The sequence below is a fragment of the Erigeron canadensis genome, chromosome 1, assembly GCF_010389155.1.
Source record: "Erigeron canadensis isolate Cc75 chromosome 1, C_canadensis_v1, whole genome shotgun sequence".
Taxonomy (NCBI): domain Eukaryota; kingdom Viridiplantae; phylum Streptophyta; class Magnoliopsida; order Asterales; family Asteraceae; genus Erigeron; species Erigeron canadensis.
The window spans coordinates 8,042,446-8,055,797 of NC_057761.1; the positions used below are offsets into that span (position 1 = coordinate 8,042,446).

At 32.8% G+C, this 13,352-nt stretch overlaps 1 protein-coding gene across 1 annotated transcript; it reads left to right on the forward strand.

Annotated features, from left to right (window-relative positions):
- Positions 1-4,237: 4,237 nt before the first annotated feature.
- LOC122593702 lies at positions 4,238-12,489 on the forward strand. Its single transcript, XM_043766498.1, has 8 exons — positions 4,238-4,347; positions 4,630-5,553; positions 5,839-6,042; positions 8,496-8,605; positions 10,801-11,170; positions 11,283-11,471; positions 11,558-11,673; positions 11,786-12,489. Exons 2-8 carry the CDS (start codon positions 4,642-4,644, stop codon positions 12,267-12,269), a joined length of 2,385 nt encoding a protein of 794 aa, XP_043622433.1. The 5' UTR covers positions 4,238-4,347; positions 4,630-4,641; the 3' UTR covers positions 12,270-12,489.
- The last annotated feature ends 863 nt before the right edge of the window (positions 12,490-13,352 follow it).

The following is a 13,352-nucleotide window of genomic DNA, read 5'->3' on the forward strand; positions in this document are numbered from 1 at the left end:
TACGAAATACTTATTTTAGTTACGCTCAAAATTGTTGTCAATATGTACATATCTCATTGTTTATTAGAAGTTTGACTTTTTTTAGTTTTAATTATTTGACTTTGAGTTTTAAGGGCCAAAATTTACTTGGTTATGAATTTCAATGGCTTAGATCATTTTGTTTAGTTGATTTATTTCTCTTAGCTATGTTGGCCATATATATATAATTTATGCTGAGAAAATAATATCAAGCTTTTTTGTCATCGATTTAGAAGGATTAGACAGTCACACCACCACTTCATAAAACAGCAACAGCTAAATAAAACGAAAAACAACTAATATTGAGGGTAAGACATGTTTTTGAGTATTCTAAATTCATCCAAAAATCTGTCACTTTTCAGAAAGTGATGGGAAAATAGATGGAAGTGTAAGAGAGGGAAATTCAAACTTAAGACCCAAAAATTCAAATTTAGATCTGTTAAGACTAAGAAAGGACCACCCATAGGCGGAGCTAGGATTTTCGATTTAGGGGGGCTAGGTAACGATAGATACAAGTTCAGTCCCATCGTATTTGATGCCCGGGGCAAAATAGCTAGAATATGTGTATTCCAAAAAATTTTGTATGCAAATAACATAGGGGTTTATAACATCATCAAGCTAGCGACTCATTTATATATCAATCCTATGAATAAATAAATGTTATCAGCTTACGAATTTTCTTTATCTATACTATATTATAAAGCAAATCTCTCATGTTTACATTTTAAGTTTCAACATTTATTTTCCCAAAATGCCCATATATTAACTTTGTATTTACCTAACACTCTTTCTCTCCTCAAATCTCAACCAATCATTTTTTTTTCTCTCTCATCCATAAATCATTTATTCCTCCAATTTATTCAAAATCTTTTATCTAAAAAACCGTACGTCGATAAATTATAAAAATTATATGGGTGATCTTGAAATTTCATGCTCTTTCATTAGAGATGTCATTCGATATACTTTCGACGAATTTTTAAATCCGAAGACGGAGCCCGTACAGTTAAGGCATTTGACTATCACACTCTATGACCTATCACACTTTATGACCTATCACCTCCACCATCTCACCGCCGCAACGCGCGGGTACTTACTCTCGTAAGACAAAAAATCAAATATCATAGTCACCTCTTGTTAATATTTAAAAGATCAAATTACATTTATGTCTTTTGAATACCCAAAGAAAGTCTATATTTTTAAAAGATATATATTATACTCTAAAGTTTAAACATTAGATATTAAATAAATAAAAGAAAATTTTAATCGAATACTACATAAAATCAGCTGAGTTCAACGAATAAAGAAAAGGCAATGGAAATGCAATTTTACAAGAATAAGAGTATATAAACAGTCTATAATAGTTTAGGGGTTAAAATGAAAATTGTTATAAAATATCTATAAGTCAAAAAGTAGTAATCTTCTTCCTTTGTTCTGTACACATGCAAATGGATTAAATATACTTATGCTGGATATCATTCGCATCCCAAAAGACCTAAAAGTATTTAAGTTAAAAAGGTTGGATCTACAAGTTAAGGGTGGGTTGGGAACTACGAGCCCCCATTCTCTCCGTCGTCGCCTGCAACTTCCGGCGGAAAGCTTGGTCATTGGGGGGGGGGGGGGGGCTGAGCACCCGCTAGTCCCCCCACTAGCTCCGCCTCTAGGACCACCCTACCTTTACCATACTTAGTTTCATTTTTTAAAATTATGATGATAAAACACCTCTGCTGCTAAATAATATACATACAAAATGTTTCCATTTGAAACTGCAATCAATCGGAAAAAAAGGAAAGCATTGCTAGATGATCGAAGACGAAATGTCATGAATGATTCTCCAATACAAAAAAGGACACTTTCGAGGAGTCCTTTCTCCAATATTACAAATAGTATGTCACTAAATGCTCGAGACCATCTTCATCAAAACAAATAACTTCGAATCTGTTTCCTCCTAAAAGCTTCAAACATAATCGACTGGTTGACCTACTAAGTACAATACTCACGAATCTTGGCCACTGTAAGCGACACAGTCCAAATTGTTTTGGTTCAGACCTATCAATGGCCACTACATACAAGTTGTTATCTGCATCATACAATTGAACGTTGGTCCAACCAGTAGCCAATTTCTGCCTCATGACAGACGGTATGATCTATATTCAAATCAAATTTACAAAATCACTCATAAAGTAGAAAGCCGAAGTTGGAAAATTGTTAGGTTTGAATAACTTACCAAACCATTAGTCTTCAAGTCGATGAAGTCTATACAGATAAGGACTTGGAAAGGACACAATGGAAGCTAATAATAGTATTTGTACACAGAAAAAGCATGAAATTTAACAATATATAAAAAAAAAATCTTGAAACTAAAACCATAACAATATATATATGTAGTGTGGCTATATATATTCAGATAAAAAAACAAACAAAAAACATTATTATATGACATTTCACTATCATCGAAACATAAAATTTATCAAAAAGAGGGTTTCAATCCGATTAAACAATAATTGATAGTGTCATGTATCCTGATGTCTGTGCTAAGTTATCGACAAAAAAAAGAAGAAAAAAACATGAATGGTCGCAATTTCCAAATAAGGAAAAAACCCTAATAAGTTATATAATCTAAAGTAACAATATAAGAAATTAGAATTAACAGATCATCATAAAAATACCCCAAATATTATAACAAAAAAGATGCTTAATTTATAAAAAATATCCATGAATGCCTAAACACTAATTCAAAAGCATATTAGTCAATAATCTAAAACATATCCATCAAATGCTAATTAGAAAATACGACTAAATAAGATTTATATTTATATTACCTCACGAGCCATCAAGATCTTGATATCTTCAAAAACACAGTAAAAAGAAATTATTGGTAAGTGAATATGTTTCAGATACTAATGGATTTAGATATTTTTACTCGTGAGGTAATAAAAAAAATACATATGGTGATACAAAACATATACTCCAGTAGCGAAATGAAAGACGTAAGTATGGGCCAAACTTAGGATGAAAGGGTGGATCTTTTGGGCTTCTTTTATATTTTTGGGCCATATTATTATCTTTTGTAAAACCCATGTTACAATTAAAATTGTTTCTGTGTATAAAAAAGGGTTAAGTATCTGGGTGTGTAAGTAACTTGTACACTTTTTCTATTGTGTGAATGTAACTTTCATTTGATTCATTGTATGTAACTAACCCCGCTAAATTGAATGTTTAATGTAAAACTTTTACGTTGACCAATCAAAAACTTCTACGTGGCAGCTCATATGGTTTGCCACGTATACAATTTTATATTAATCGTTCAGTCTAGCAGGTTACTTACATACAATGAACTAAATGAAAGTTACATTCACACAATAGAAAATATGTAAAAGTTACTTACATCCCCAGATACTAAACTTCATAAAAAAAAGACAAAAGTATAAAATACTTGTGCAGTCTTTGAAGTAGATTAATAAGTCACATATAAAATATCCAGGATGAGATACTTTATGACTTGTAATGAACATATCATCGATTACTTTAGAATTATAAGCCGTGTTTTTACGTTAACAAATAAAGGAAGATAACTTGGCGTATAACTACATATATAAAAACAATAATCACCATAACATTAAGCAATCGTCAAAATTCCGTTAAAGCATATCAACCATGGTTCTCCAGATACAAAATTCCATCAAAGTTCCATTAAAGCATATCAACCTAATCGAAAATAAATACAAAAGTTTATATAAAAAGGTCCGCGTTTTACGAGGGATCTAAATCTAGTATGTAAAGATATAATAGACATATACTACTGTATTTTAATATGTAAGTTATTTATTATTTAAATTTGCCAACTAAGCATTTCATGTAAGATTAAATGAGATAAGTATACATACTTAAATAATGTCTATTTATCTAACATATGACAAATAAGCAAAAATCCTAATTGTAAGCTAGATAAAGGTGTCACATATGATTTTTTATATCTATTCTTAGAGATATAGAGATATTATGTTGGTTTTATTCACATTTCCATATCAAGTAGTTATGATGTTATCATTAACAAACATTACCTATTACATACATTTTTAACATATTTTTTGTTAATAGTTTTAATAAAAATATCTGGGTTGAACCCGGATTCATTAGTTAGTCAGTATTATAATGACAATTGTTAATTAAAAGTATCCATGATTACTCCACTTTTTAATAGTTTATACATGAAAACCCCTAAGTGTATCTGATTAGTGAAATGAGGGTGCTAGTTGAAATCAAGGGTTGAATAACGAAGTCTCCGACTGCTACCGAAGACTTTGAACCACCCTCTCTTTCTTTTCCATTGTAAGCATCAATCTATCCAATTACATTCTTTGATCTACAATCTAAGTATATATGATGGCTTCTTGTTATCAGGAAACTTAGCCAAAGTATCCATGCTCTACAAATTAACTAACTAGAAGTTAAAAACGTTGACTTTGCAAAGCATGATCTACTTGTTCATCAAATCTTCAGCATCATAGTTTAAATACATTTAGAATTGTTTTCTTAGATAATCCCTATATATGTGTGTTGTGGATATTATACAGTAGATGATAACTAAGTATATATATTGAAAAATTTCAGCAACATATAAAAATGTCAGCACCAAGAAGGTGGGAACACCTCAAAATGCCATTTGAAGACATAAAAGCTGCAACCAATGATTTTAAAAAATGTATTGGGAGTGGCGGATACGGGCGGGTGTATGAAGGACAACTGTCCATCTCCGGAAAGCTTACCATGGTTGCAGTAAAAAGGCTAAACGAGAATCTCGGACAAGGGATGAGAGAGTTTTTGACAGAGCTCGAGTTGCTCTCCGGTCAAAATCATGAAAACATCATCTCTCTTTTGGCTTACTGCGACCAGGGAAAGGAGAAGATTATTGTGTATGAGTATGCAGAGCATGGAAGTTTTGATAAGTATATTAGGCGTACGAGTGACAAAAATCTTACATGGCTGGAAAGACTAACAATATGTGCCGATGCAGCACGTGGATTAGATCACCTCCATAGTCACTTTGGAGAGCATCAAGCCATCATCCATCGCGATATCAAAAGCGCGAATATATTGATAAATGATAAATGGGTTGCTAAAATTTCTGATCTTGGATTGTCCAAGTTGAGTTTAGCAGGTTTGGATAGAAGTGCTGTTATTTCCAACGCGTGTGGCACTCCTGGTTATGTTGAACCAGAATACATTAGGAGTGGTGTCGTGACGAAACAATCTGATGTTTATTCTTTCGGTATGGTACTATTTGAAGCTCTGTCTGGGAGGTTGTGCTCATTAAAAGAGGATGATGGCTTCTTGTTATCAGGAAACTTAGCCAAAGAATACTACAAAGAAAATAAGTTAGATGAGATTGTTGATCCTAGATTAATGGAACAAATGAGCTCATACTCTATGAGAAAATTTGCAGCAATTGCATATAGATGCTTGCATGATGACCGAGAACAACGAGCTTCCATGGATGTTGTCAAGAAAGAACTTGAGGAGACATTAAGAATCCAGGTAAATCTATATGCATGAATGCGTGATATGTCAATGCAGATATAAAATGAGGGAGAACAGAGGATGAAAAACAGAACAAGAGAAACATACAAAAAAAATTTTTATGCCTTCTATTCCTATCTTTTTTTTTTTAAGATAAAAATTTGTGTGTGCTATTTAATTTTTCTTTGTTCCATTTTTGCATAAATAGAACTTCTGTTTAAATACTATTATGTAACATCATTCTATTTCTTTGTTATTTATAAAGCATTAATCAAATTTGATTTGATGATGTATTTCGAATAGGTGGAGTTTGAGCATACGAAGATAAATAAGAAGTCATCAAAGGGTCATGATGTACCAAAACCTGACTCGTATTGGGAGACAAAGCTACCACGAGACTGGGAAGTATTAATTAAACTGCTTGATCTTTCTGAAGCGAGGTATACCACCAAAAAGAAAATCTTTTTTCTTCTTCACAAGGGAATTATTTTCGATGAAGGCAACAAGGTAGATTCTCGTGTGACTAATTAAAAGTTTGCCATTATCTAATTCATATGAAGATAACATCATTATCAAAAAATACCGTATGTGGATACACCCAACGTCTTCACCCTATTTGTGGTTTTCTTGTGAGATTAGGAACCCCATTTGGGGTTTTTCGACGAGCTATATTCTTCTCCGTTTGGGGTTTTTCATGGCTATCGCTAGTCTTCCTTAGCCATTTTATTGCATGTGTCGACGACCCAACGACCCCATGCCCCCCTTTTTGGAGGTCGTTGCTTACTGTTGCTATATATATATATATATATATATATATGGGGTAACACTCTGGTGAGAACACTTTTAAAATAAGAACGGTGAGAACACTTAAAAACATCATTTTGATGCATTAAAAGTCCATAAACTAACATAGTGCATAACTAATTATCATTATTTAAGTGTTTAACAACACATTGATCCGTTAAAATCGAAAAAATCACGTTTTTTGTTTTGTGCATCCATCTTGGATGCATATTTATCAAAATGATGCATCCAACAAAAAACGTGTTTTTTTTTTATTTTGATGGATCAATGTGTTGTTAAGCACTTAAATAATGATAATTAGTTATGCACTATGTCAGTTTTATGGACTTTTAATGCATCAAAATGTAGTTTCTAAGTGTTCTCATTTTAATTTGGTTCTCATTTGATAGTCACCCTATATATATATATATATATATATAGGATACATATCATAAAAGCTTCTATCTCAAGAAGAGAAGGTTGTCTTTGATTTTTTTAGCTTGTCTTTTTTGTTTCACCTTTTTCATTCTCTCTATAATAACTCATTCAAAAAGAAATATATATTTTCATAAAGAGTATACCGTAAGCTATAGGTGAAGCCTGTCAATCTTTGGCGGAGCCATGACGGCTAAGGGCGGAGCCCATCTGATTAATCACCCCATCACCCCATTGCTGATCACTCCCTATGACCTATCTCCCTTTATGACCTATCACCATCTGTTACCTATCACTCCCACCAGCTACCCCTTATTAATATCCTTAACGACTACCCCTTATTAATATCCTTAAGGGCGAAGCCACCTATCACTCCCACCAGCTACCCCTTATTAATATCCTTAACGGCTACCCCTTATTAATATCCTTAAGGGCGAAGCCCGTACCATACTCTTATATATAGGTAGTGATTTTCGTACCACATAAATTGATAAATTTACCACAACAGTGCATTAAACAGTTTTACAGTATGCTATAAAATTTACACCTTGTGGTAAGTTTATCAATTTTAGTGGTAGTGTGGTACTAATATCACCACTCCTTATATATAGATCACAAACTCGGAATGAAATTTTGTATTTTAAAATTTTTTTTTTTTTTGGCAATGAGTTAATTAGAAAAAAAACGAATTTTTTTTAATTAAAGTTAAAAGCAATCTATAAAAATTTATAAATAGACCTTCTCAACCTTCTCTCTTTAAAAATCTTTTTTAAGGATCCCTACCTTATATATATATATATACACACTCTATATACTCATATATAAAGCATATTGTCTACCTTATCTATAAATTCTAAGACTTTCAACTTTTAAGTTAAGACACGATCTTGACTATCTTTAGCATGATATATCATGACCATCCATTATCATATTGTACTAAGGACTATATGGTCATTTGCCACAATTTTAAATTATGACAAATGGTCCTTCACATGTGTTGTCCTTTCAAGGACAATACCTTCGTACAAAAAAAAGAAAAGAATAAAAGAAAATATGGTCCATTCATATTTTTCCCTCTTCATTTTTCTTTATCTCACCGGATTTCACGAATTTGCCGGAATTATTAAACTTGCCGCAATTAATCACTCATCTCAAACTCCAAAGTCAAGAACATTTGTAAAAGTAGGCACTATCGTCTCCTATGCTATGCGCAAACAATTTTTCTAGTATATATATATTTGTTATACATGCTAATTTTAATCTATATTGCTTTTAATTGCTTGACTGTGATTAGCTCAGTAGTATTGTTTATATGGTAGCGTTACCGAAATTGTGATTAGGCTGCCGGTGATTTGAAAACTGACGGTTATGATAAACGATTTGAAAAGGGGAATTGGGATTCGGGCCATATCTTGGCGGGGCAAACAAAAAAGGTTCTGGTATTGAAGTTTTTTTTTTTTGCAACCATACCCTGTGAATTGGCTTTTTTTGACTTAGTTTTTGGATGTATATGTGGTGATATTTGATTAGTTACCAACGTACCAAATTTTGACATGGTGGCAACCACACTATTCACCCCTAATTCTAAGTTACATAGATACATAGAGTTTGGATGAAAGGTGAATACATTTCCAAAACAGTTATCCCTATTATATAGTCTTTGTTAAATTTTACTACCATTTTATATTCTTGGATATAGTTAACTTGAATTTCATTTTTGTTAATCTATTTTTTGTTTGCAGGTCTTCTGGATAAATGACGAAGAAAAGAGGTGTTTGTTGATTTCAGCTAGAACATTTCTCACAGCAGGTCTTCCAAATTACCCTAGATGGGTGTCACATTATTATTTGAGGTACCTCTCTATGTGTTTAATCTATTTCTTTCACGGCTGAAGGGCTATTATTGATAATTTATATCATTTCTTAATACTTTCATTTGTTACTCCAAAAATAAACTTTCAATAACATTTTTCAAACAAAAGATGTTCTTCCTTGAACGTGATAGTACTTTTTCATATATTCATGAGGCTAACCTGGAGACCGCATATCTATATATTATTCATCATTTTTTGATCCAATTGATTCAAAGGTCCAGTTCATCTTAGCTGCTGCAAAGGAAAATCTCCTTTAAAGAACTTTTTTAGTTTTTCAATCTATTCTAGAAAAGACTTTTCAATATGTTTTGCTTCTTTGATTCAAATATTGTTTTGAATATGCGGAGCTAAAATTTAAAAAATTATCACTTTGCTCATGCTTCGCCTTGCTATTTTGATTTTCACTAAAGTGCGTTTGGCATGGAGAAGTTATAGAAAATGAATTGCAAGAGAGAAAAGAAAGGAATAGAAGGAAATTGCTTGGAAAATATTGATATGAATCAAACCCAAAAATAGCAACAGACAGTAGAAGTGATAAGAATAGAATAGAAAATATAGCAAGAACAAGACAAGATAATCTGGATTAATGCCCCAGCGGCCCTAAGTTTCTAAGAACAATTAATAATAATCTTCCATACCCAGAACCATGGCCTATGGCCTTATTTAAATAAGACACTTCTAACCTAACTTGTTCACCAAGTTACTAATAATAATAATAATAATAATAATAATAATAATAATAATAATAATAACAATAATAATAATAATAATAATAATCTTAACCGGCCCTAAACCCCTGGGCCATTAGGCCCATATTCTTCTTACAGCCCTGATTCATATCATTACTCCCGCACCAAAAAAAACCTTGTCCTCAAGGTGTTGTTGGGAACCCGTTGTTATTCCCGGATCCCATGTTTTGATGTGTAATGTTGCCAGTCGTAGATCATAGGAATGCAGCAGAATAGAACCCATAATAGCATTGCTTCCAGTGTCGAATTTGAAGTCATAGATGGCTGCATTCTGTTGATGTGACATAAATCCAACCTGAGCAACAACAAAATCATATTGAACCCGTATGAAAGGCTCAACTATCATCTTCTGAGGCTGCTTGCTGTTGTCTTCCAACTTTGTATGATCAGGCTCCTTGCTTCTTCTAAAAACAGCTTCCTTGTGTTCTTTAGAATCTGCTCCCTTTAATTCTGGTAGCCCAGAATCGAACCCATCATCCCTGCTCTCAGTTATCTCTGGATTAATAAAAGTTTCCTTTCCAACCTCTTCATCCTCTTGTTGCAATTTCTCTTCAACCACTGTTGGTCTAATAGGAGCATCATCGAACTGATCTTCATTCTCTTCATACTTTGCATTCTCTACACGATAAGTAGGGGTTGATGTTGGTGGCATTTTGGTGGGAAAAGTTGGCTGGCATGCCAGCCGCATCTCTTCCCTAAATTCCCTTAGACAGAGCAAGGCCTGTTCTATATTAACCGAAATGGCAGCCACCTTTTGCTGGAAATCAGCATTAAAATCACTAATCATATGAGCCATAATACCCACAAGTTGCAAGATCCAAAGCTCTGATACCAATTGATATGAATCAAACCCAAAAATAGCAACAGACAGTAGAAGTGATAAGAATAGAATAGAAAATATAGAAAGAACAAGACAAGATAATCTGGATTAATGCCCCAGCTGCGCTAAGTTTCTAAGAACAATTAATAATAATCTTCCAAACCCAGAACCATGGCATATGGCCTTATTTAAATAAGACACTTCTAACCTAACTTGTTCACCAAGTTACTAATAATAATAATAATAATCTTAACCGGCCCTAAACCCCTAGGCCATTAGGCCCATATTCTTCTTACAGCCCTGATTCATATCAATATCTATATCTTTCACTTTTTGATAAATAACAAAAAGTTAACATGAGAAATTAAGTAGGAAACCAATTCTTCTGTTTCGTGGTAGAAGTGTAGAACTAGATTAAAAAACATTATAATCTTAGCATTCTTCTTTATACAAGGCCACACATGTAATCTCAATCTGGCAAAAGATGACGGGATATGTAATATGTTATTAGTTGCGGAGTATATATCATTAATCTGCGTTTCTGAGAAAATGATCCTCTATTTGTATACACAAACAGAGTTTACATCCACATTTTTTTTTTGCAGGTTTTCGACTGTCGCGGAGTATTATTTTAAGGAATATCATGACATCAATTGTCAAATAAAAACCAATGTGTTATCACCTGGTACCATGTATGCTGCTAGCTTGATATTCAAATACCGGGAGCAATCTATTAGGGATCTCGAACGCGTAAAGTTGATTACGATTAAATGGAAAATGGAAGAGTTGAGTGTTCGTTCTACACACACCGCAGAACTCATAGTGAATAACTGGTATAAGATCAACATGTGGCATTTCATATATCATGGTCCAAGTGCTGAATTTGACTTTGTGATAGAAGAGCTTTCATATTTCGAAGATCGTATGGAATCTGAGTTATTGATCCAGGGAATAGAATTTTATCCTATAGAGATGGCAAGTATCTCTTACTGAACTAACTTGGTCTTTGATTAATTTATTCACTGGTCGCATATAGAAGTCTAAAACGGAATCTCTTATGGAATCTGTTTGCTTTCTTACCTTATAGATGCAGCATGAAGAGACTGAAAGATTTTCAAGTCATTCGATAACACATGAAGATGCATATTGGTGGGGAAAGTTGCCAAATGACTTTCAAAGCTATATTGAAAGGTCAGACAAGCCGTTGCACTACACCAACAAAAAAGAGCTCTACTTTTGTTTTTGTGATGGTTTCCTTGGTGATGATGGCCAATTGGTAATTTCATTTTCTTCTGTTTTTGACAAGTTTTTTTTACTTAAGCTTCAGTCATATCTAATACATACAGAATTATTGTTTAACAGTGGTTTTCACTATGCAAATCAACCGGTGCAATATATTCTATGCTACCAGCTACAAGTACCGTGCCTGATAACTCTAACTACAAACGTTTAGATACAATATCTCTATCTACATCCAGGTTGCCAATCCCTTCATTACATGCTCTATGTAAACTTTTGTGTTTCGAGCTGGTGACAAACTGTGTATGTTCCAAGAATTTCGGTTGATTAAGTTTATATATTCATCTACAGGTTTGGGAAGGTGAAAAAACTACGAGGTGCCTATTGGTACAGTTTTGAGTGTAAACTTCAATTCCACATGTTTTCACCTCAGTATAAATATGCATGTTATCTTGTGTTCAAATTTGAAGACAACCATGCTGAGCCTGATGATCCTTGTTTCTTTAAGGCATGGTACAACTTGGATGACATTTTTGGAGATACATTATTTGCCCATTTCAAACTGTCTTCAATGAATATACCAACAATAAAGCCAAAGAATGATTATGGATTAGATGACTCCACAACTGAAAGATGGATTCCAAAACCTGACATGGAACGTCTTGTAGATACTCAGATCGAAGAAAGAGAGGATGGTTGGATGGAGTTGATGTTGTGCAAACCACTTGAGCAGTTGCAAGACCATAAGTCACTAAGGGTAACATTATCAAAATACAAGGGCGGGAGCTTTAGCGGAATTCTTGTGGAAGGCCTCGAGTTTAGACCATTTAAATAACAAGGTATACCTATTGTGTATTTGGAAATGGTCTCTCTGAGGGAGTGATTTTGAGTTTGAACTTGTCTTTGAAATTTATGTTTGTAGCTTTCAGAAAAGGCTAATCAAATGTATTGTAAATTTTATATCTTAATTTTCTGTTATTTAAAAGTCAAATGATATATTAAACATACTTTGAATCAAGGCTATAGAGAGTCTAATGATATATATCTTGAGTAAACTTGACTCTTGTTCTTTTTCTTTTTTTTTTAATTGTATTTGCATTTCTTTGAAAGATAAAGTTTATTTCATATGAAAGAAAGAGGATATTAATAATGTGCTGGGATTTTTTGTTAGATTTTAAATAGTTAGATTTCCTTCAAGTTGAAGGATACAATGTGCGATATTTTATCTGAATCATTATAATCAATCATTAATTAAATAATTTCTACCATGTCAATTTGTAAACTTTGACAAATTGTAACTTTTATTATATGTTTGTTGGAAAAATCTGATAGTTAATGTCATGGGAAAACCATTATACATAGTCGTTTTAAAATAACCATTATACATACACCGTCGAGGTATTGGGGCTCAAAATTTGTGAAAGGCGACGCTGAGCAATTACTTACTTACCTATTTTCAGCTCTGTATTGTGTCGTTCGTGTTGAAACAAATTGTTATTATATGTATTTGCGTTGAACTTTTAATCGCAGAATTAATAATCATTCCGTCATATTAAATATATATTTATTTAAGAGTTAAACCACAATAAATTTTGTCGTGTGACTGTATTTTTTTTTATTGATAATGTACCACTATATATGTTTGATAAAAACTTTGATATATAAAATAGATACTTATTCAAAAGCATTACCACACTAAAAAAAGAATAAAGTTTCAATATATTGATTCCACCAACATGCTTAGTAAAACTCTTGGTTTTGTTCCAACAATTAAATCCTGTTAATGTAAATGAATAACCCCCACCTTGGTTCCCTACATAATCACCACATAAGTAACAACACAAGCAAAAAGTTTTGTCCGCTTTTACACTATACTCTAACCAATTACTATACTTGTCATACCACTCTACACAAATGT